The sequence below is a fragment of the Psittacula echo genome, assembly GCF_963264785.1.
Source record: "Psittacula echo genome assembly, chromosome: 5".
Lineage (NCBI taxonomy): Eukaryota > Metazoa > Chordata > Aves > Psittaciformes > Psittacidae > Psittacula > Psittacula echo.
The window spans coordinates 75,717,950-75,743,008 of NC_137739.1; the positions used below are offsets into that span (position 1 = coordinate 75,717,950).

Genomic DNA, 25,059 nt, shown 5'->3' on the forward strand with positions numbered 1-25,059 from the left:
CAACACTCCTGAGCTTGTAGCAGGTGATCTTTGAATAACATCCAGCAGTCTTGGGCTGTATCCCATGGAACCTTACTAAGCAGGTTCCTGAAGAGGCCAAAGTCTGCTCTCTTGAAGTCCAGAGCAGTGAGCTTGCTGCACGCTCTTCTCACTGCCCTGAGGATCTCCAATTCGACCATCTCATGATCGCTGCAACCAAGGCTGCCCTGAAGCATCACATTTCCAACCAGCCCTTCCCTGTTGGTGAGCACGAGGTCAAGCATGGCACCTCTCCTTTTCGGCTCCTCTATTACTTGAAGAAGGAAGTTGTCTTCCACACAATCGAGGAACCTCCTGGATTGCTTGTGCCGGGCTGTACCTTCACTCCAACAGATGTCAGGGTGGTTGACGTCCCCCATGAGAATAAGGTCCTGCGATCGTGAGGCTATTCCTATCTGTCTGTAGAGCACTTCATCCACAGGTTCCTCTTGATCAGGCAGTCTGTAACAGATCCCCACAGTAATGTCTCCCATCACTGTTCTCCCTAAACAGTGTTCAAATGCATTCTTATGTTTGTAGCTTTACCAAACCTCTCCTGACTTGGTCTGTCACCTATCATGTGTTTCTCCTAACAGCATTTAATTTGCAATTTCAGTATTACTTCCTAAACTTGACCTTTAGAGTACCTTTACCTACTCCATTCAGGTAGAACTGAACAAATTCTGCTCCTTGCCCCCTCCTGCCTCCTTGAGATGTTTTCCCTCATTTTGTTTTTGGTTGTGAGTTCTCAAGGCAGGGGATCTTTGAGCCATTTTGCTTTTCAAGTAATTCATGTTCTTTTTTTCCACAGTAATTTAGCCCTTAAATCTCACTGAGGTTTTTTGTGTTTTCACTGTGCAGGAGAAACCTCCCGATTTTTCCAGAGGACGCAGTACTATGACAGCATGCTCTCAGCCTTTGTCCAGGCTGGCATCCGAATTCTATTTAGCTCTTGCCAAGAGGAAACTGCCAGTTTGTTGAAAGACCTGGCTTTGGTAGAGCAAAGGAAAAACGCTACCATTCGTGTGCCAGTGGAACTGGAGGGTCACAAACAGGAAATGCTCAACTTCTACTTGAGCATTCCCAACCTCAGCTACCCTGCTGCTCTCAATATGTGCCATTACTTTGACTCCGTGAAGAAGATGGCCAACAGGTAACAGCTGCCATGTACAGCAGGTGCTCTGAGGCCTCACTTCCCTTTCAGTCCTCTCTCCTCCAGGGCCTCCTGCTGGTGTAGTTGCTCAGGCAGATTCTTTCCACATGTTTCTGCTGCTACCAGAGCTCCCAGTTTTCCTGTCCCTGCATCAGTCCTGCTCTTTATGCATTTTTCTATCTCTTCAAGCCAAGCGGATTGGGGCTGTGCTTACACTGTACCTCCCTACTGCTGTACCTTTTCCCCTTTCCTGACATTCCCTGTTTCCACTGCAGCTTTCTTTGCCTTCCTTAGCCTGGTGTGCTCACAGCCCTCGGAAATGCAGGGAGAGGTGACTGCCAGCAGCACATAGCATTCCTGCTGCTCTCTTCACACTGAGTGCTTCTTGCCCACTGGCAGTTTCCCATTTTGTCCAGGCATCCCCTGCTGCTCTCCAGAGCCACAGTGAGATGTCCTGCTGTGGTGTCTTACAGCTCTCCCATCGACATCGCCATTGCTGCCCAGGTCAGCCCGCAGAAGGCTGAGGAGATCTACCGCTACCTTCACTGTGGTTTTGACATGCAGATGCTACCAGAGAACCTCTGCGCTAAAGGGAAAAGTGATGCAGCTGCCAGGAGCTGAGGGGAATGAAACTTGGCTTCTACAGCCCCAGGCCATTCTTTAATTGCACTTTACTGAGTTCTGATTTACTGTAAAATACGTAAATAAACCCTTGCAGAACAACGAGGGGCTTCTGGCATGCTACCTCCCCTTCTGGTTGTCACCTCATGGAGGGCTATGTCCCTTCTGCCTTTCACCCTTGCCTGCTGTGCCACACACATGGCTCTGAGCAGATCAGAGTCTGATCACTCCAAAACTCCTTTTAAAATAACTATGGTGATGGAAGTAACACCCCAGATGAAGCCTGACTGCTGTGGGACAGACAGTGCTTTGTTGCCACACTGTGGCTTCCTAGCAAAGGAACAGTTTTGTGTCTTCATATCACCTTTGGGAGCATGTACAGAGTGAGGAAAATGAACCAAGATAAATAACCTAATAGCAGATGACTTGTGTGGGTCTAACAGACCAGTAGCAGGCTGTTTATCAGCCATTCATGCCTATTTAAAAACAAAAGAGGGGATGAAAACTTGCAGACTGGAGTAACAAGATAAACAAGGCTGACAGGCAGCTTGTAAAGATTCCAAGAAGTGCAAAGGAGTTCAGGTCATATGTCAGTAAAATCAGCTTGTCCATTTTTATTACATTAAGGAAATGTAAAAATTCAGACTTTCAGCAGAGGAAATTAAAAAGCAATTCCAGTTGGTTACCATTATACCTTTAATTGTACAACTGTATTTCAGGAACATACTTTATCTTACAACTAACCAAAACTTGCCAGAAATTGGTATCCATGTACATTTCTTCCTCCCCCAGGAGGAACAGGGCAACAGCAACTAGGAACCTGGGCAAAGAAGAGCCACTGTGTACACCTGGGAAATGACACATGATGCCAGAGAGGCAGCAAAGCAAGCCTGGTGCTAAAATACATAAAACCACTGCAGGCCAACTTGCAACATCACAGGAATGCTGCTGCAGAGGGGTGGCCAAACCCTTTGCTGCATATGAAATGGACAGTAAGTGTTGAGCTAATGAAATCCACAAAGTTCATCAAAAAGAAAAAGAGGAATCATTCTGTTGTTCTTCATCTGATGAGTCTGTTGCCTCTGTCACAAAGAGCTTCCCTACCACAGAGGGCTGTGTCACTTCTGCAAGAAAAACAGGGTTATTAGTGTGTGTGCCCAAGTTCGATAAGCAGTTACAGAAGGTCCAAAAAGCAAAGGTGCTTATAACAAACAGACTACAGAAAAATTATTAAACACAGATTGGGGAAACCCAACAAGCCAGTGGCAATGTAGAAGTTACGTGAAGGAGCCTGAAATAGAATCATAGAATAGTTAAGGTTGGAAAGGACCTTAAGATCATCTAGTTCCAACCCCCCTGCCATGGGCAGGGACACCTCACACTAAACCATGTCACCCAAGGCCTCATCCAACCTGGCCTTGAACACCACCAAGGATGGAGCATTCACAACTTCCCTGGGCAACCCATTCCTGTGCCTCACCACCCTCTCAGTAAAGAATTTCTTCCTTATATCCAATCTAAACTTCCCCTGTTTAAGTTTGAACCCGTTACCCCTTGTCCTGTCACTACAGTCCCTGATGAAGAGTCCCTCCCCAGCACCCTTAGAGGCCCCCTTCAGATACTGGAAGGCTGCTATGAGGTCTCCACGCAGCCTTCTCTTCTCCAGGCTGAACAGCCCCAACTTTCTCAGCCTCTCTTCATACAGGAAGTGCTCCAGTCCCCTGATCATCCTCGTGGCCCTCCTCTGGACTTGTTCCAACAGTTCCATGTCCTTTTTATGTTGAGGACACCAGAACTGCACACAATACTCCAAGTGAGGTCTCACGAGAGCAGAGTAGAGGGGCAGGATCACCTCCTTCGACCTGCTGGTCACGCTCCTCTTGATGCAGCTCAGGATATGGTTGGCTTTCTGGGCTGCGAGCGCACACTGCAGCTGGCTCATGTTCATTTTTTCATCGACCAACACCCCCAAGTCCTTCTCTGCAGGGCTGCTCTGAATCTCTTCTCTGCCCAACCTGTAGCTCTGCCTGGGATTGCTCCGACCCAGGTGTAGGACCTTGCACTTGTCATGGTTAAACTTCATGAGGTTGGCATCAGCCCACCTCACAAGCGTGTTGAGGTCCCTCTGGATGGCATCCCTTCCATCCAGCATATCAACCGAACCACACAGCTTGGTGTCATCGGCAAACTTGCTGAGGGCATGATGGAGACTACTTACTTGCAGGGAATGGGGAGGTCCTGCGGGATGCTGGCGTACCAAGCACACCTCCAGCCTGACAGAAGGACAGAGAGGACCCAGTGAGACCACAATGCAGCATGGGATGGGCAGCACAGCCCCAGGGGCTGACGCAGGCTCTGAACTGCGCTGGAATTCAGTTGCCCTCTTACTGTGCTACATTTTCACTAAAGGTTTGAACTGTTCAGCTGCTATAAATGCTGTCACTGACGCTTCTTGGCTTCTGGGATCTCAGCTTTTCATGGAAAAGTCAGAAATAACAAAATCTAGGATACTGAAGGAATAAATACATAAATTGAGGAACTGATACAAAGTGAGAATTATTGTTTCCTACAGTACAGAAAAACAGTAAAAAAAAATAACAGGAACTTCATATGTACCTATAGATCACCATTACAAATCCTGAAAAGCATTTTTAATCCTGATAGATAGCTCTTTTCTAACAAAAAGAACTTTTCTCCAGATACAAAAAAAGGAAAGCAGATACAAAACCCAGCAGTTTGGGAAGAAAGTAAGGGAAGTTTCCTATTTTCCATCTTGAATATATACACTAGTCTGTGGTCCCGAGATTCTCCTGCCTATTGCTTAGCTAAACCTTGCATTGTTAGGGTGAAACTAGGTGGCATTCAAGGAAACCAGGCTTATCACCTTCTTCTTGACATTGTCCCAGGTGCCTCTGCTGCCCTGCGTGTTCTTCTGCATTCTGAACACGTACTTGTCGTAATCATTCCTGCAGGTGTAATTGAGCAAGTTAGTGTCACCAGTGTGCTGACCACAGAATCCACTGGACACAGTTAAAGGTGTTACACATACAACTCTAATTCAGCACTACCATTAAAAATAGTCATTGGGCAATTAAATATCACAGCACCTCTGGGAGTGTAACACCACAGCAGCATTGGGTCAGATCACATGCTAGATCTCTAACTGCAAGTACCAGGCAAAGCTTCACCAGCTCCCCAGGTGAGGTTCATTTCTTGTCCATTAGATAAAACACCACTCACACAGCAAGTTTCAAGATGATTCAGTTTGTTTCAGAAAAGCCTGAAGCACCTGGGTTAACAGGGTCAGACTCAAAATGAGCAGAGAACTGCTGCTGAGGCTGAAGCCCAAATCACTGCCTTCTCCAAGAGTAAAAAGACACATTGTTGACATGGGTTTTGCTGTGCATGCTTACTTGAGTAGTTTAAGGGGCACACACTGCCAAAGGAAAGGGCTTTCACTAAACAAATCCCTCAAGGACCAGAGGATTTGCTATGTGTGCTCCAAGTCTGAAAGTGAACTGGTGTCCCAGCTTCAAGAATGATCTTCTTGGGTGACAAAAAACAATCTTGGGGAAAATGACAAAGGAAGAGATTAGCAGAGGGATATAGCCAGCTGTAGAAGCTCCTACCTGTTGATGGGTACCAGCATACCAGGGCTGATATGCTCACACTGAGGGGTTTTCACCGTAGGGAGGACAGCTGAGGAAGGTGTGACTGGGTTGTCCGTAAGTGCAAAAGCATCATCATCATCATCATCTTGGCTTCCCCGGAATGTTGGCAACTACAAAGTCACAGCAGAGCAATCAATGACCTGCCCTTGGTAGCAGAAGTCTGCTGAAAAGGCTCCTCACAGGTCTGGCTCAGCAGCCATAGGCCACAGGCCCTGCACAACACTATGGACCATGATGGTGTCCCTCTTCCCCACAGAGAGCCCCAGACTCTATTCTCTCAACAGGGAGTTGCTCTGTTCCCTTGCTTACTTCAACTGCTTTTTTGACATCTGGAGATGCAGAAACCAGCAATGCGCAGAGCAGACAGAACACAGGTATGCAAGGACTCCACAGAGTGCCTTGTCCACCACTTAATACTCCTCTCATTGATGCCCAACATTTTCCTGGCCTTTTAGGCTGTGACTACACATTCAAAAATAATTTTTGATTAAAATTACAAGCTCAAAGCTGACCATTACTACTTGGGAGAAGGATTTCAGGTTAACTCAGTGAACTTCTTTAATTTTGAAGAGAGAGAACTGGAAAGGCTCAGAGAGAAGCAGACATGACGATAAAAAACACAGCTCCCCCACCCAGGAGCTGCTGGAATTAGCACCAGAAATTGCAGGTGCAAAGAGGCTGTACTGGTTCAAGGAGGAGGTGGTCTTGTGCATGAAGAGGAATCCATCCACAAATGACTCCTAAATTTACGCATGGCACAAGCCAGGAAAAATGAAATCTGGAGGGAAAAGATTAAAAAAAAAAAAGAAAAAAAAAAGGGGGGGGAACTCTTTTGAACAACTGGCTGAAGTTGTATTCTGCCACAAGAGGAATCTCTTGTAGAATCCCTCTGCAGAACCAGGGTGTCTTAGACAAGGATGCATCACTTTTTTCGTGGCCAACCCACTCATACTCATCATGGGGATTTCTCCACAGTGCTGCTTATGGAAAGTAATGTAATTACCACTGCTTAAATTCTAACTTCCCCATGAGTGTTACTCCACTTATGGATGTGTTCCAGAATAAGAAATGCACTGCTGCTAAGAAGAAAACCCACCAACAAACAACTATATGAGGCGATACAGAGGTGCCGTTGCATCCGTCTGGAGCTCAGGCACTAGCTTTAATAGGCGGAGCTAGTCTGGGCAGAGAACAGCAAAGATGCATCATGGACTATACATAAAGAATTCCCTACAGAGGAAAAAAAAAAAAACCAAACTATTCTCTTGCTAATTAAGTGGCTTTCTCTTTACAAATGAAAACAGGCTTAATTGACGTTGAGAGATGGGCAATGAAGCTGGTGAAGGGCCTGGAGTACAAGTCTTATGAGGAATGGCTGAGGGAACACGGGTTGTTTAGTCTGGAGAAGGCTCAGGGGGAGGGAACCTTATCACTCTCTACAACTGCCTGAAAGGAGGTTATAGTGAAGTGGGGATTGGTCTTTTCTCCCAAGTAACAAGTGACAGGACAAGAGGTAACAGCCTCAAGCTGTGCCAGGGGAGGTTTAGACTGGGTATTAGAAAAAATTCTTCACAGAGAGTGTGGTCAGGCATCGGAACAGGCTGCCCAGGGAAGTGGGCAAATCACCATCCCTGGAAGTGCCCAGAAACCGTGTAGATGAGGCCCTCAGCGATACGGTTAGTAGTGGTCAATGCAGTCCTCGGGCAATGGTTGGACTTAATGATCTTAAAAGTCTTTTCCAACCTAGCTGATTCTACTCTATGACTCTGTGAAAGCACATACTCGTGCTTCACCACAGCAGAGGCTTATCACAAAGAAACGGTAGCACTCGCCAGCTGTGGCACCAGGTGCTTGGTGCAGTTGGGGGCTGCACATGGAGTGGGTGGAAGCACACCCAGCCTGCACTGGATGCTAAAACTGAACCCAACCAAGGAAACATGGCAGCTCTTCAGCCCAAACAGGAGAGAGGAAGTAAACAACAGGCAAGGACCAGGACAACAGCATAACACAACTCCCACAGAGAAACCCACCCCCAGGCAGCATCAAGAGTTTTTGAATGTAAGATGTGCTGAGAAGAGGAAGAAAGAAGCTCTTATCTTCACGCTGAGTATCAGCCTGACTTTATAAAGTCCCTGGTTCTGCAGCACAAGGATGCATCCACTGTCCCCAGGACAGCAGTATCACTGCACAGCCAACCCTTCCAGCAGCACAAGTTCCTCCCGCACAGAGGCAGAAGGGATGCCCCCCCAAGACCACAGACCTGTTTAAACATCCATTCAGCAGCAATGCTTGTCTGCAGGAGCCACACATTCCCACTGCCAGCAATTCAAATATTACAATAACAAACTAAGCAAATAAGCTTCTTTCCCCGAATTCACAAGATTTTATTGATGGAGCTGAACCAGCAGACTTGTAACACACCCTTGAAACACCAACCAAAAAAGCACACTCATGTATACACTCTTTTCCCAGATTTACCTTTACTTTTCTATTCTGAAAGGGTGTTGCAGTGAAAACATCATCGTGGTTGTCCTTTGGCAAATGCTCCAGGAAATCTCTCATCTGCTGCTTTCTTTTCAACGTTCCCACTTTGGCAGTTATTGTAACCGGCTCTTTCTTATCTACACAAATCAAAATAGTAATTGTCCTAAAGACATCACTTTAAAATTCACTAAATACAATCAGTGCTAGTGATAAAGAGTCCAGTCTGTCCCTGTGGCAATGTCTCGGCTTCTTTATGATCCTTTGAGTTCTTAAACAATTTATGCTTTGAAAAAGAACTTCTCTACTATATTTTAAGTGGAAGCTTACTCCAGAGGCTTACATAGGTGTTGCAAGTGTCATACCTCAGCCATTTTGTTGTGATTTTAACAGAACTATCCATGCATTGGCATTTCAAAGAAAAAGATCCTAAGGCTTGTCACCTGTTTCAAGAGGCATAAAGTGCTCAGACAAAGGCTCTGCTGCACAGAGATCAATTTAGTGTTCTCAGCACGAGGTTTATGGAAGGCTCATCTCAGGCATGCACACTTACATCCTGTCAGTGAGAGGAGCTGCTATCAAACAGCTTTCCTTCCCTAGGCACTTATTCCCTGCATTAAAGAACTGGATTGAAGATCTTATGCCTTTCACTTTGGAGTGTACTTGCTGTCTGCAAACATGAACTACTAACTTCAGAACTGGACACAAAACAGCAACAGGCATGTCAGTGCCAGACACCCCAGCACGCAACCTCGCTGTTCTTACCTCTGCATTGCCGCTAGTGCATCCAAGTGCCCCTTATCTTTTTTTGAGAGACAGCTCTACAAGTAGTTCATTATCTACTAGGCCTCCAAGAACCTCTTAAGGTACAAACACCTGTTTTCCCATAGGTGACAAGGCCAGTTTAAGACTTCCCATCATGCAAAAATTGAAAAAACTCTAAAAATATCCTTTGTCTTCTCGTTACTTCGCAGTCATTTCTGCTGTCCTCCAAGCTCTGCAACAAAGCTTTACACTGCAGAAGGTAAGTCTTCACTGTCAGACCCTGATGAGCATTTATGTCTGTATCTGTCATTCCATAATAAATACTGAATTTTAGATTATATTAAAAGGACAAAATACCCAAAAACAAGGTCAGTACCTTTCTGATCTGATTTTCCTGAAGCCGTGGCCTTCCTGACATGTGTTTTGGAACCTGTTGCCTGTTGATCTGCATATTTCTGCTGGCACTCTTCAGCAGAACGAGACCCCACCGCCATGGCAACCTCCACCCAGAAGCCATTCCTGTGCTTTGGAAATGATGCAATGGCCCTGCCAAGAGAACACGGCCACAGCCTTCAGCACACCGCAAGACCTGCACAGCACTGCCAGGGAAAGCATCTGGAAACCAGCTGCCCTCCCTGGAAAGGACACTGATGTCTCTGGTATCTTCTTCAGATGCTTTAAAGCATGCAAATTTATGGGGACCATTTAAGGCAACGGCACTATTACCTATTATTCTCCTGTATTTGCAGCCTCCCCCCCAACAAGACAGGAGCTCATGCCTTTTCAGGTTTCTAATCTAAAAGAAACAAGCCCAAACTGGTCATTTTACTACTTGGTGTATGTATTAAATACTGCCCAAGAGTTTAAGGAATTGGACGATGTTTTAATTAAACATTCTGGCAGCTAATCTCTCCTTTACAAAGCTTAAATACATAAACACATCATGTTTAACATTTTATTCCATTAGGGGAGAGAATACACTCCCTCTGACATGCAGTCTAAATCATAAATATGAACACTTTCACTGCATTATTCGCCTACTTGTTTTTTTCAATTTTACTCCTAGGAATGCTTATCACTTTTAACAAGTATGATTTTTGAAAAACAGGTAGAGGAACAGATTCACAAAATTTCACCTAATATCTGTGTTCCTCTCACTTCACACTGATCACTGTGGAAGGAGCTGGTTTAGGCTCACACATCTACAGTGTGAATCCTAAAAACCCAAATGCAGATCACTCAACCCCCCCCAGCATATGCCTCCCAATGCCCAAGAGAACCTTTGCCCTGTGAGGACAGCACAACCACTTGCCTGTAGAGCTTCTGTAATTCCTTTTCAGACCAAGCATCACCTGCCCTTGGAAAAAGCTGTAGAGGTTTCTGCACCTTTTCCCTCTCAGATTCTCTTGATTTTAATGCTGAAGGCTTGGCAGTGTTAGAAATTTTGTAGTTTGTTTTTCTATCAGATAATTTTAAATCCTTTTCTTTTACATGAAACTCCTCTTCACTGCTTTCAGACTCAGTGTCAGGTTCAATAAGCCTTGGCAGGTTAATTCTGTTTGTTGTCCTCACTGCCTTATCAGGCAGGTGGGAAGTTCGAGACCTAGTAGAAGGTGTTTTTTCTTCAAGTAAATCAGAACCGTCCTTGGATTTGGGTACACTTTGCCTCAACAGTACATTATAGGTGGCAGTCATGTGTTTTACTGTCCTTTGCTCACAGGACACCTTGTTTCCATCATCCTGTGACCTTCTACAGTCAGAGGAAGGTTTAGAGTTGTGAATCTCTGGTTTCAATGAAGGTTTAGTTTTCCTTTTGACAAACAGTGGGGTACCTTCACTGGATTCCTCTTCCTCATCTTTGCTTGACGGTTCTTCTGTTAAGTGCTTATCTTGCTGATGACGTTGTTGGGCTGACCTTAAAGAGTACTTACAAGCCTCCTGATACGTAGTCAATTCTCCATGGTCCGCTCCTCTATTTTCCTTTGATGTTGCTGGGGTTCTGCTACATTTGTTTAGTGCTCCAGTATTTAAAGGAGTCAGCTTAGCAGAAAGCTGTTGTTTAGTTTTTGCACTGTTGACTGCACTATCACTCGCATCATCATCTGAAACAAAGTACCTGGCCTTATTGCTCCCAGTGGATTTGGCTTCTCTTTTGGAACTTGCCCCTTTCTCATTGTTTTTCCCTGCAAGAGATGATGTCAGTATAACACCACACATTGTAACATAAATCATTACTGTGTTCTCAGGCCAGCAAAGACTAGCCTGTTGCAGGATACCAGGCAACCCCGCTCATTATTATCTGCCAACTGCTTTCTGTTATAACAGGCTGTAGGCCCTAACATTACCAAACATGACTGAGTAAAACCAGCACCTAGTGAAGCTTCCTGAGATCACCACACCTCTTTTCCCATACACACATCTTGGAAGGATTGAGTAGAGGCCTCTGCCCTCACACATACACTCCAATGTATTTGGGATTCAGTTTTTCAGGAACAAGAGGGTACACAATACCGACATGACAGCATGTCCCTGCAGGCAGGCTGATCCGCTGCACAGCAGTCAAGAAGTGAAAATCCATTTACACAACTTTTGTAAGGAGCACATCACAGAAAACTGGTTATAAGCATTGGATTTGCACTGAGCAAGTGTCCCTCTGCTCAGAGGGAGCGCAACTAGCAGCGGGAGGGTTCCTTGCCAACAGGAGACATCCTCTACCTGCCCAGTTCATTTCCATGACAGATTGCCCCCAGATGACTGAAAGGATTATAAAGGCTTCAAAAGGGAATCATGGAACAGTTAGGGTTGGAAAGGACCTTAAGATAATCTATAATTCCAACCCCCCTGCCATGGGCAGGGACACTGCACACTAAACCATGTTAAATTATTGAAGAGATAGAGAATAAAATAGTAAACAGAAAATGTTGCTAGAATGCAGTGGTGGGGGTTGAGCAAACACTGACATCCCAAAAGCTTTACTTGTGCCACACAGAACTTTTCTGCAGGGAACATGACAGTTGCTTTACAAGAGAAACTTCTGCTTTATATTTTACAATGTTTTCAGGATTCTGTTACTTCCCAAATTCTATTAAAAGTAAATGTTTTAAAGCTCTGTTAATACACTTTTTTTGCCTACATAGGCATTTCATTTATTTTAATTTATCCAACTTAAAAAGTAAAGCCAGAGCAGCAGTTCCCTGGACTGGTGAACTCTGCTTCTCTTCAGGTTCTCTCCAGCTACATGTAACAGTTACACTGAGAGATCCAAACTACAGGAGCAGGAACTTCAGAACACTCATAATCCTTTCATTCCAGTTTCCGGTAAGAAGTCTGTTCCCATTAGTAAATAATGTGATTTACAAATATGGTTTATATTTGGAGCTGTAAAACTGGGCATTTACACTACTTTGGTAATTGGTTGACTGCTGATTCTATGAACATTAAAAGACTAAAATAATTTCTTTGCATTAACAGGACATCACCATACCACTCCAGCACCCAACTCATAATCCCACTGATTCTAGTCAATAACTTTAGAAGAAAAACAAACAAACAAACAAACAAGCTTTTTTTACCTTTACTTCGTCTTTCTGACATTTCTTCTGTGGCCTTCGTTAGTTTCTTTCTTTTATTCTTCTTTGAGATGGAGCTCGACTGTCTTTGGGTGTTTTTACTACTATATAGCTTCAAAATAAAACAAGTTAATCTAAACTTCTGCAAGAGTTTACATATCAAGCCTACTGATGCCAGATCTGAAAACACCAAATGTTTACAAGGACTGGTAGATTTAACAGTCACCTACATTGACTGTTATCTACTAAATACTATGTGAAGGACACAAGTGCTTATGCAAATGCATACAACCAAAGCAACTTAGCCAGGATTCCTCTAAGTTTAAATATCCTAAACCCCAAATTAAGATCTCAAGACCCAGAACTGCTTGAGTTGGTGGTTAATGAGCTGAGGAAATATCTGGTCCTAACAGATGCAAAACCCCACATGGGGAGGGGTGCATCATGGCAGCACTGACAACCCTGTGGCAGGGAGTCTGTGTTATGGTACTACTGGAAACATTTTACCTGTGAACCCTGATGATGCAAACCAGTCCATCTGCAGCTTCCTCTCAGACAAATTTATCTTTCAAAAAAAGAACACTTTTGCCAGAAGTAATTCCCAATGATTCCCATTCTACAGACAACAATTACCTGATAGTACAGAGATTAAGACTATTTTTTGTTTTAAAATATTTCTATAATGCTTTCACAATTTCCTGCCTCTTCAGGTACTTGTAAGAGCTGGACTCTTTCTGTGAGATACTTAGCCAAGTACATTCATTATATTTAAGATACGTTTAAGTAAACAATAAACAAAAGAATCTTACCATGCTCAAATAATCGATTCCACCACATTGTATAGTAACATTTAGTTCCTGATCAACAAACTCACGTTGCCCACACCAAAAACTCAGTGGTGGTTTAACAAGACGGCCACTCCGAGTGTACACTTGGTCACTCAATATGGAATTGTGGTTTGATGGTGTAACTGCAAGGAAAAACAAGGAATCTAGTTTTGTCCCCAGTATTGTATTGAAAATTCAGCTTTGCAGACTTCACAAGCGCAGCAGCAATGTTGCATTTAAACCAACCCATTTGCACTGACTACATAGAAAATATAAAACTTAGTACAGTGTTCTGTTGTCCTTTTAAAAGTGCTCAGGTTAGCACTGAGCACAGTTTAACATGACTGAAGTTATAATCCTCACAAATTATAGAATTTACTCTTGGTGAACTTTTTATTTTGTTTAGAAGGTTATAAATACTGTAGAAGTCATATAGAGACGTAGAATGATAAAGTTATCACACTGAACATATCCTAACTGCAACGAGAGAAAAAAATATAAGAAAAATGCTTTCATAGTGTTAGCAAGAAAACTTGATTACAGCATTAACAAATAGTACCAGAAAGTTTGGCAAAAGCCTTGCTGGAACTATGACAAGACATTAAAAACAAGTCAAAGTTAAACCCAAAAGCTATTTGTGTACAGAACAAAGCTGAGACTGCATTACAAGGCAAAGGCAAAAACAGGAGGATCAATAGTTATGGCTTTACACCCATTTCCCTTGAAAACAAAGCCAATGCTATGAATTCTTCCACAATCCATTCCATCCATCCCCAACTGCTTATGCCTCCACTGTGGCAAAAACATTAAGATGCCATGAAATGAACCTGCTCAAGGACTTGACATGATTTAAAATTAAACCAGATGAAAAGGGCACTGCAGGGAGGAGTCCAAGGATGGAGCTCTGATAGAGATATTAAATCCCACAGGCATAGCCAGAGGGACTAAGAAGAGAGTACATTATGCAAAATAGCAACTAGAAAAAAAAACTCAGTCAAGTTTGCTGTCAGGATAAATGGCTCTGAAGTCATTGCTTTCAGCTACTACAGACCAACCAGGCTGCTGCTCCTTTCCCAGGGTCAACCCTGAGGGCAGCCCTCACTTGGTGTACGGCTCACAGACTCACTTGATGTATGGCAGCATGCCAGAAGTAAGAAGACAAGTCAGTGCTTTTGATCATTGTGGTCTAAGGGAACACAAAAAACTCCACCCAACTAGTCTGTTACACTTCCATACAGCCTGATTAACAAGATAATCTTCTGACAGGGACAACAGCCTCAAAAGCACCCCAACTTTTTTTCCGAAAAAAGGATTATTAAATACTCACACGCATTTTCACTGTTCTTTGGTAATACTTCATAGGTGGTGTTCCTGGCTTCAGGTGTCCTTACACCTCCTGCTGAGTCTTTTCCATTTTTCAACACATCAGCACCTACCACTGAGTCACTTCGTTCATGTTCATTCTCAGCACTATTTTGTTTTTGTTCTTTCCTAACGATTTGGAGGAAAGAAATAATAAAACATCTGAAAGGTAAAAGGGTATCCTTCCAAAGAAGCAACAAGTATGTGCCTGGAACATAGTCTTCATGCCCACATCTACAATCTTTTATACTCCTCTAGTACAGTGTTCTTAAAAAGCAAAATCTCAATGAATACTAAAGAGAACATTGCAATGAAACAGAATCTCCAAAGAAATACCTTCTTCTTTCCTCAAGAAATTCCTCCATGTATTCCTTCCACTTTTGGGAAAAACCATATGTAAATCTTTTGATGAAATGGTAGGGAAATCCTGTTTGAAAGAAAATCAGCATTAAAAATAGCTGAGCAATACTTTTAATCACAAAGGGTAGCAATAATATCCAGTACAATCACAGTTTTGTAAGTACCTCAGAAGCAAATTGAGTCTTTGAACACACTAGAGGCACAGGCTGCAGAGAATAGCATAGAAAAGTTAACTGAGGATTGACTAATTACACTAGCTACAAGTGTCAGTCTCTGGAGACAAGCACTCGAGTTTCCAGGAACCAGGAGCATACACTTTCCTGTTCATCTCACTGTACTGACACAGGGCTTCTTGGCAGAGTACCGCAAGTCCCACAGAAAGCCTGAGGCTTTCAGGCTCCAGTTACGTCTTAACTATTTTGACTTGCACAGGGTTTGGACTAAATTGATCTTTAAAGTTCCCTCCCATATCTAACTACAAAACCATTCTGTGACAGATGTAAAAATATCCTTTCCCCATCAACTCGTGCAACATTTTACATTTACCAAGACTGAATGTCATAATTTGAATGGCCTCTCAAAAGCTCTTACAACATGCTTTGTGGCCAGCACTCACCCCTACCACCCAGAGAAACTTAGCAGCATGAGGCGACAGCTGCTGCTTCCCAGCTCATGTTCTTTTCTGCTCCACAGCCCACATGCTTATGAGATTCATTTTATTCCTCCCACTTTATATTGTTATTTAAACCCACAGAAGCTCCTCCTTCTCATCACATCAATACTTTTTATCCTTACTAATCTTCCCAGAAGTCTTTCTAGATGCTCAAAGTGTAGAGGCCCTGCCAAAGTAGTCTTTCACCATTGTGAGTTATTACTCCATCCATACGATCTGTGTAGATGTCTGCCTCAATATCTCACTATACATCCATCAATCCCACACAATACTAGTTTCTGTTGGTTTACCCTATATGAAAGCCAAATGCCACATTCCTTAATTTCAAGGGACTTGAGAAACAACTTTCTTAAAAAGCTTTGTATCAGCCACCTTTCAGGCCTACAGGTATCAAAGCAGGTTTCCTGCGAGGTGTTACATGCTAGTTTTTTCATCCTTCAGACCCTTTAAAATGCTTTAAGAGCAGCACATCAGTTTGGTCTTAACATAGACTGGATAAAACATTTCCTGAAGATCAGGACAGGCTCTAGGCAAAGCACAGCAAGTGCCATTGCAGAAGTACAGCCTGGAACAGAGCGAGTACCACAGAGGTTGCGTACCTCAACCCTGCTGTGGGGCAAACTGTGGGACATCAGCCACAGACAACATCTTTCCTGGAGCAGAGCATGGACAGATAATAGCCTGTGCTGCCCCTCGGACGTTTTCATCAACAGTGACCAGCGGACGGATTTGGGAGCACATCTGGAACACCAGATTATGAACAGCACTTTGGATAATGAGGCAGAAGTAGGTAAGTGCCTAGCCAGTACTGTTACTGCAACATGTTTCATTAATGATTTCAGTGCTTTGAAGAGTCACCTGCAATCTCAGCATACATCAGTCAAATGTTTTCCACAGGGAAGAAGCTCTGTATCAGTGCAGCTTTGTTCACAGACTGATGGTGCCACTGCTGCCCTCTCCAGCCTCTCCTGGTTGCCAGCACTGCCCATTTAGGGAAATCCGCACGTTAGGCTTTAGTTGCAACATTTCTCCTCCTCTCTACCCATGTTAGCTTGTCTTTAACTTCTCTTTTGATTCATATATCCATACTGAATCTGTTCAGAGTATTTCCACAGTATTTTCCACACAAACCCCATGATAGGGTTTTATGTGTTGGGGATGTTAGGAGACAAAGGGGAAGCTGAGAAGGAAGGGCAATTTGCACGAAGTCCAAAGATCAGAGAATTGACCCAGCAGTCAATTACCACTTAGGCTTAGGAAATCTCTGCGGTACTTGAGCACTCTGCTCAGAATTTTCTTGCTTTCACTTTTCCTTCCCAAAATATTGAAATAAAACCAAATACAAGTATTTAGCAGAAGAACTAATAAAAAAGATCAAGACAGAGAGCAGCCAAGTCAGGTATTTATCAGAATGCATCCCAGTAAGACAAGTGAGAAGAAAAATATTAAAGCCACAGACACATCTCTGGATGGCCTTGTGCTTGGACCAAAAGACCAAAGAGGGCATATGCACTCCTTTAATGCGTGTGATTGCACACACAAGGCACACCTTTACTCTGTCTGTGAGATGGACAATCTTTACATTCACAGAGCTGCCTGTAAGCACTAACATGGCAGCTCATTCGCTAGTGAACGTGACAGACGATGCATGTGAAGCAAGAAGAATAAAGCCTGACCTAACTTTATGTATAGATTAAGCTTCCTTTAAAATCCCACAGGCTTCAAAACAATCTAGAACAGGACACTTAGCTGGATTTGGTGTAACATACCACTTAGACCCTAAAGGTGGATCAGTTTACTAAACTATAAAGCACTGACATCAGAACTGTCTGCAAACAGAAATACCATGTATCATTGCAGAACTAGTCATTATTTACGGACTAGTAAGTCACAGATAGAATGCAAGCACCAGAGTAATCTCACTAGTGTATAAACAACCCTATTTGAATGTCTTAGCACTATTTAAATGCCAAAATATTAACTAAAATTACATAAAGTCTATCTTAGCAAAAACAGCTTCTTTAGAAGAATGTGCCTATTAGCCAACTTCATGCCCCGAGAGCTCTGCCTGTAACTGCAGTACCCTAAAACTGCCAGGTACCATTAACAATAGATAGCATTCAGAACTCTGTTGCTGAAGTTGCTTCCCAGCATGTGCTGAATTCCCACTGAGCCCAATTAGCAGGGTAAGACAAAACGTTCGCTGCAGTAGTATGTTCAGTCATAAATCTAAAGCCCTTCCCAGTTTGTAACATTACAATCATCTTCTTACCTTCTTTTCTCATCAAAGCTGAATTCATTTTTCCCTGTAGCAAGTAGATACTGCCAGTTGATGTTTTAACTTGGTTGCGTGCTACGCGTTCAATAATGGCACCGCTATGCCAAATCACATCTTTCATATCTCTAAGAAAAGACAGATAACATGAAGAACAGAAATAAAACATTGTTTTTATAGAAGAAAGAATTTAAAACTAGACTATTGATATTCCACGTAAGACTGGCAGTGTAACATATGTTATGAGCAATACAGACACTGTGCTAGGTTTTCTTTTGTTAGCTCAGAAGGGAAACATTTCTAGCCTTGTTTGATACTTGGACAGGAGACAGAACAAATGTGTCCACTACTGCAAATGTTAGTCACAGAACATGGGCTTAGGGTTAGGCTGCAGAAGCAGAATGAACTAAAGGGCTCCCTCCATCCAGCTCATTGTTGCAGTGGTACCATTATGCAAGTTACAGAACAGCTCAAATGCATATTTTCCCCAGCAATATTGTATTTATTTCTGACCTTCTTATTTAAAGACAAGAACAGCTGAAGAAGGAGCCATAATATGTACAAAAATTAGAGCTGTTTAGAAACTATTAAGGAACTTCTCCATGAGAAATAAAAATCAGACTCAAACATAAAGTAGAAAAATCTGTATTTTGGGGGTCTGAGGTATTTTTGGGGGGTATTTTTAAACATACTTTTGCAACAGTAACCAACAGATCAAACTACAGAACAATATTAAACACTGAAACCCAAGATGACAGTGAAAACATGCAATTGTATAACCTGTCACAAGCCAATTCAGGGAGTCTACGAAGTAAGTAAAAGAAATGTGTAAGCAACATGCATCGGATACACACCAACACAGATGAAAAGAGAACATGTTGCTAGTAGTCAAGGGTGCAGAGTGAGAGGATCCATTGTTTTCATACAGTCATGAAACAAATGTCAATTCCTACTGCAAACCCCTACCATAGGGCATGCAGCCTCCCAACATCCTCAGTAAGCCCACAGAATTGCTTCCTTTGACAGTGCTACTGCTGTCAAGATAAGTTCTGAGTTTTCAGTAGGTAAGTGTTAAATAGTTGCTAACTACAGAAGGAGTAGAATGCTCTTTCCTCAAGGTTTATTTTCAGTGTCTTCAAACAACCTTATTGCAAGCTAAAACTCTCTGTTGTTGACACTTGTTTTCCAGCTGTTTGAATACAATCTGACCAAAACCATAACAAAAACCCCCAGAGAGCCAGTTTTCAGATGGAACAGGTGCTGCTGTAGGAGTAATGGTGCCATCACAAATGATATGGACAGATATGGCTGATGGCAGTCTGCACCAAGTTTGACTTAAAGCAGCCACAAAACACAATTTTTGTGAAATGAAATAGAAGCTCATAAGACCCCAAATAAACACCAGTCTGGGGGATCTCCCAAACACATTTATTCCTCTTAAGCTCTTTGACTGACTTGGGACTGGACTTTGAAATAATTATTTAACCCAGTTTCCTGAATATAGGCACTCTACCTCTGGCACCCATAAATGAAATCAGTCTCTTCCTTGATAAAGAAGTTTAAGCAATAACATCACTTTGTATTTACCAAAGCATAAGTTCCATGAAGGCACAGCTCCAGGACAACCACAGCTCCTTCTCCCAGCACTCCTCAGCCTCCAGCTGCACAGCCACTCATCCCCCATGCACAGCATTGTGATCCTGCAGGCTCTGAGCAAACAGGTTCAGTGTGCTTAACCAGAAGCTAGACAGCTATGGTTAAAAGTAAGAGCTGCCAGCACTGCCACAAGGGTTCAGATGCAGCAAAGGGCCGTGTTCCTTGTGGCTGGGGGGAAAGCAGCAAAAGCATGTGGAAGTGCTCCCAACAGTTAGCGAGATACTCCAAGAATACAAGTCTCAAACCAGCAGCTATTCAAGCCAGGGAAAGGTGGCACAACCTTTCTAGCCCAGATGCTGAAAGCACATCAGCGTGTTTTACCTTTCATTTAAATTAAAAAACTATTCCTTACTTCCGTTTTCCTTCAACACATATTGCAGTGTTACCATCCATCACTTTAATTCTCCAGCTGGTTAGGCAGATGTTTTTCTGTTTCAAAAAAAAAAAAAAAAATGATAATTACATCACTGTTTAATTAGACTGAGCTATGTAACATCCCTAAGGCTTTAGCAAAATAGAAATTAACTCATGCATAACCCAATATATTAGGCATCATCCTCCAGACCAGAGAAACTGCACAGTTATACACGTAAGTATTGAAGCATAATCAAGCCGAAGTCTAATGCACAAGCGAAGACAGGAATTTAAATTGTATAAACTTTGAGTAATTTAACATTGACTTTCAGAAGACAAAGTCATTAGCCAAGACCTCTAGCAAATCCAGAAAGCTCCTCACAAAAGATACCAACACTATGCCACACCTCTTACATTTTGGCATCTGTCCTCCATTATTGTCCAAAATTATCCATGGAAAAATGAAATTGTATTTGTTAGTTTTATTGTTAAACTTCAGACAGTACTGAAATGGCTATATCCAATCCTGCAAACACCTGACACAGGTACAGCTGCAAAGCCTTCATTTTGCACTAAAAAGCCAGCTGTGCTCAAGTCAGTTTGGAAAACTGTGAAGCATACTCCTTTGTTTTAAAAAAAGCTCCCTGGAAATTTTTAACATCTGAAACCATCAGTATTTCTCCTCACAACTTCAGTTAATCGACTCCCGATCTTGACTTGAATGATGTTGGCCCTTGTACCATCAACCTTGGCCTCACTGAAGATGTTACCAATGATTTAACCCTACAGACAGCACCTTCTGATGCTCAGACCCATCATGTCCAATAACAACATCTTTTCCAACATCTACTTAGCTACAAATCATAGAATGGTTTGGGTTGGAAAGGACTTCACGATCATCTAGTTCCAATCCCCTTGCCATGGGCAGGGACACCTTCCAGTACACCTGGTTGCACAAAGCCCCATTCACAACCCCCGTACTTGTAGAGGTGGAGCATTTATCACTTCTTCGGACAACCTGTTCCAGTGTCTTATCTAAACCAAAGCTCTTTTAAAAAATAAAAATACGGGGAAACATATCAAACATCCTTGGCAAAGATGAGGAAGAACAAAGCAATTAACCTGCTTAACTTTACTAGGACTGCAATTTCACAGATTTCTCCAGGGAAGAAAGGAAACTCAGCCCTTGGGAAGGTATGCTTCCACCAGCCTCCTAGGGTAGTCACTGAGGGATGCAGCATGATTCAAAATCCACTGCTTTCCTTGAGACTTAGTCAGCAAGATGTAAATACTGCCAAGCATGTCTTGAATTGAAAATAAGATCTGCAGACTAGTGTCGTAGAAAATTCTTGTCCTCCTTCATTCAATGAAAGTTTGGATATCCTATAGGAAAGCCAAGACTTCTACCTCCTCACCAGCTGTACAGGTTCAATTAACTAAGAACCATCCCCAGCCTACAGCCAGGAATGATCTCTCCTTGGCTTTGCATTGACAGCCAAGAGCTGGATTGGCCAGTGATCTGTTTTTATGTCCATCACACCAGCACACAGCAGTTCACATGTTAAAGAGATTATGTAGGAGGATCCTTCAGCTGGAAAACTCTTTCAGCCCATACTGTGGCTTGTGAACACTAAAACAAAAAGGCTTCTTTTACACAAAAAAGGAAGGGAAAAAAATAATCCACAACCAGTAAGATCTAATACAATAACATACATTAGAATCATAGAATAGTTAGGGTTGGAAAGGACCTTAAGATCATCTAGTTCCAACCCCCCTGCCATGGGCAGGGACACCTCACACTAAACCATATCACCCAAGGCCTCATCCAACCTGGATGAGGTTGAACACCGCCAAGGATGGAGCATTCACAACCTCCCTGGGCAACCCATTCCAGTGCCTCACCACCCTCTCAGTAAAGAATTTCTTCCTTATATCCAAACTTCCCCTGTTTAAGTTTGAACCCGTTACCCCTTGTCCTTTATTCTCAAGATTAAGAAGAGAATATTCTCTTCTTAATCTTGAGTGCTCATTATTCTTGACATTGAAAAAAAATTAAATCAATAAATCACAACTCTGAGCTACAGGCAGCCCACAGGAATAGATCAGTTGCCCTGGAGTATAAAGTTCTCCCACCTCTTTGTCTGTTTTGCCAGCAACTTGGTCTGTGTGAGGTTTATCCAAAGAGACTTTAGAGCCTTCTTTCGCCTTTTGCTTCTGTGGAACGTGGACTTCGGGAGAACAGCATGTAATATTGCATAAGCACTGAGACGGCTTTTGAGAATTAGTCTCCAGCATCTTTTCTATTCTATGAGCAGCCTGCTTATTACTTGCCTGCAACCCTCTTCTGTCTTGGTGAGGTTCAGTTCGTTTTGCTCCTGTATTTCCCCACCTTTTTTCCAACTCATCCCCATTTTTTAAAGGGGTAGAGTTTAAATTCACATAATTAATCATTGTATCTTGAGACATTTCATCATCAGCATCCACTGCTTCCATAATGAAATTATCCTGACCACCCTTATCAGTGGGCAGGTACTCTGAAGGATCACTCCCAAGCTGCTCAGGAACAGCAGATTTGACTAATGGCTTTTCTGTAGTTGTGGAAGGAGGAATGTTCTGCTTGGTTGGGTTTGAAGGTGTTGAATCTGCCCATTAAAAAAAAAGGAACAAAGAAGTTAGTGATATTTGAGAACTAATAAACATGGTCATAAATTAACTCCATTTTTAATAAGAGGATGCTGTATTGATTAGCATGGCAACAGCTGTGAAAGCACTGCCTGTGTCAATTGAAGGCTTCTCTGAAGTTGTTGAAACTACCTTTTCCTCACCACCACATCAATACCCCTGCTGTTAAAGACTTACAGATGTTCATGTCAAAGCAAATGCACACCGTATGCATTAGTAGTATCTCTTTACCATTCTTAGTATCTCTTCTTTAATAAAACCTCCTGACAGGACAAAAAAATCATTTCACAAAACCCCAAATCTCAAATATTTCCATCTTTCCAGAATACAAGATCTAGGCTTGCAACCCTGCTTCTGCTAGGCTGGGAGCCACAAGCATCAGGTTTGAGTTTTCAGATAAATTCAGTTTTGAACACTACTAAGACTTAGACAGGCATCATTTTCTTTATCTGCATTTTCAAAACTGGATTACCAGACAGAAGCATATACAAGGCTGTTATGAAGTAACAACATGGGGGGAAAAAAAAAACCCCAAAACCCAGGAGAAATTCTTGCAGAGCCAACAAACAAGAGGTTTAGGATTTTTTTGACCAAGTTTCTCATTTAAATGGCAAGGTATCATACCTAGTTACTACAGAACTCTTAACCACATCATGGGCCTGAAGGTAGATGGCTTTTTTTGTCAGAGGAGTCAGTACACTCAAATAGACTAATGATGTCAAGCTTTAAGGTCAGAAGTCCACAGCCCTAAACCATAGCTAAACCAAGCCCAATGCCATATGCAGGTTTCTTCATCCATTTTCACTCCGCCCAAACTACAAAGAAAGAGTGATGCTCTGCCAAAGTGCACAAGAGATTATAAGCAAGAAGGGAAACCCTGAAGGGAGTTTTGAAGTGTTTTCAGAGCGATACCAACTACCTTTTTGCTGCTGCAATTTCTTCTTTATACGCAAGAAGAATTTCTGAGGGGTTTCCAGTACAAGAGGGTCTACAGCTTTTGTGATCTGGTGCTCAGGAATGTGAGTGCAAAGTAATTCTGGAAAACAGTATCAAAAAAAGTATTTCTGAATTTGGGGAACAAAAACTTCTTGTGGGGGGCAGTGGAAGCAACATAAATACTTCATGAAATACAAATCTCCACTATACAACACGTTTTCTTTCCTAAGATGGATGATCAATGCCACCTTTCCCCTTTTTCAGGGAGTTATAGCTGTTACGCTGCCTCAGCTGCATGCTGGAAACACCCTCAGATGTGTCTGATGTAACCCAACCCACATGGATCAGCAGGAGTTTGGAGGCCCATAAAGGCGGGATATGTTTCACATTAATAAAGTCTTAACAAGTAGCAGAAGTAACTGCTTATTTTGACTTTTTTACTTACAAAGTGTAATTCTCTGTTTTTCAAGATATTGCAACGAGTCGACCCCTTTCATGCACAAACACAGCAGAGGAAGCAGTTAAAGCCAAGCTAAAAGAGGGAGAAGATACCATGAAAGGGATTCTTCAAAGCTAAAGAAAGGGGAAGCGAAATCAAATACGCCACAGGCACATTTTAGCATTAAGAAGCCCATAATCTAAACTTTTTTTTTTTACCAGCTCTCTGAGGGAAAGCCAGTACTGGTAACGATATTTTCTACACCTGCAAACGTGCACTGGGTGCTTCTCCCAGCTCCCTGAAGGGTCGTAAGCTAAATGCAAAGGAGGTCATACCGAACTCAAGGTTAAACAGGAGACAGCTTTCTCAGAATAGCAATGAGACGCACCTTTTCCTGGCTGGATGCCCGCACCGCGCACCTCGGGTGGCCTCTGCCAGCCTTCTGCAGCGGCGTGTCCCTTTTGCCTCCGGCCCTCCTGCGCCTGGACAGGAGTAAGGATCAGGTCGCTGCCGCAGCTCCTCTGCGGCGCCTTTCCCGCGGGCAGCGCAAAGTCCCGGTTCTGCTGCCGGGTCGCAGCTTTCATCCGCTGGAAAATTTTGGCCGGGGACTCGCTGACAAGCGGTTCGCACGCCGGTCGCTTCAGCCACCGACCAGGGCCGGGGCGGATCTCGCTGACATCCAGAATCTGCCCGCCGCCGGGGCTGCCCGCCAGCAGTGTGGAATGTAAGACGCTGCCAGCCGCCGGCCCCCTCGAGCAGCTCTCCCCGTAGCCCGCCGGCTCCGCGGCGGCTCTATGGGCGCCCTGGGCCCGCAGGAGCTCCTTCAAGGGGGTCAGCGTACCGGGGACGCTGCTAAGAGGCACTGAGCGGAACGGCAGCTCTCCCCGGCTGCGGGCTGAGGCGCCGCCGGTGCTGCGGGTTGGGGTCACGATCATCCCGCCGCAGGAGTCCCGCCAATGTCCCTCACGGTGGCCTCAGCCCCAGGGCCCAGCCGGTCTTCTCGCTCCCCGGCCTCAAACGTTCCTGCGTCTCCTCAGACGCCGGCGGCGCCAAGCGCGCGCGCGCGGCGCAGCCTGCCTTAACCGTTAGAGAATTTGAGTGCAGCCGCCGCGCACTGATTGGCGGTGAGGACCCGCAACGTCACTGCCTGCTGGGCGGTGAGAACGGGGCGGCGGGGACACGCTGCCTCCCGGATGTTGTGCGGATGTATTTAGGGA

General features: G+C 43.5%; 2 protein-coding genes across 2 annotated transcripts in view; one reads left to right on the forward strand and one right to left on the reverse strand.

Annotated features, from left to right (window-relative positions):
• Window positions 1–1,825, forward strand: part of FANCM (FA complementation group M) — a 73,066-nt gene extending 71,241 nt beyond the window's left edge. The window contains exons 22-23 of the mRNA XM_080619028.1: window positions 880–1,171; window positions 1,645–1,825. Coding sequence (XP_080475154.1) covers window positions 880–1,171; window positions 1,645–1,792 — 440 coding nt within the window. The 3' untranslated portion in view covers window positions 1,793–1,825. The remainder of the gene's footprint in view (window positions 1–879; window positions 1,172–1,644) is intronic.
• Window positions 1,826–2,598: 773 nt separating this feature from the next.
• Window positions 2,599–24,777, reverse strand: MIS18BP1 (MIS18 binding protein 1; the record flags this gene model as incomplete). The annotated part of the gene is made up of 16 exons (XM_080618257.1): window positions 2,599–2,916; window positions 4,011–4,065; window positions 4,677–4,758; window positions 5,422–5,573; window positions 7,942–8,084; window positions 9,086–9,255; window positions 10,022–10,892; window positions 12,282–12,390; window positions 13,088–13,248; window positions 14,433–14,596; window positions 14,804–14,894; window positions 17,773–17,903; window positions 19,784–19,860; window positions 21,919–22,427; window positions 23,387–23,503; window positions 24,231–24,777. 16 exons carry the CDS (start codon window positions 24,775–24,777, stop codon window positions 2,819–2,821), a joined length of 3,477 nt encoding a protein of 1,158 aa, XP_080474383.1. The 3' UTR covers window positions 2,599–2,818.
• Window positions 24,778–25,059: the final 282 nt, after the last annotated feature.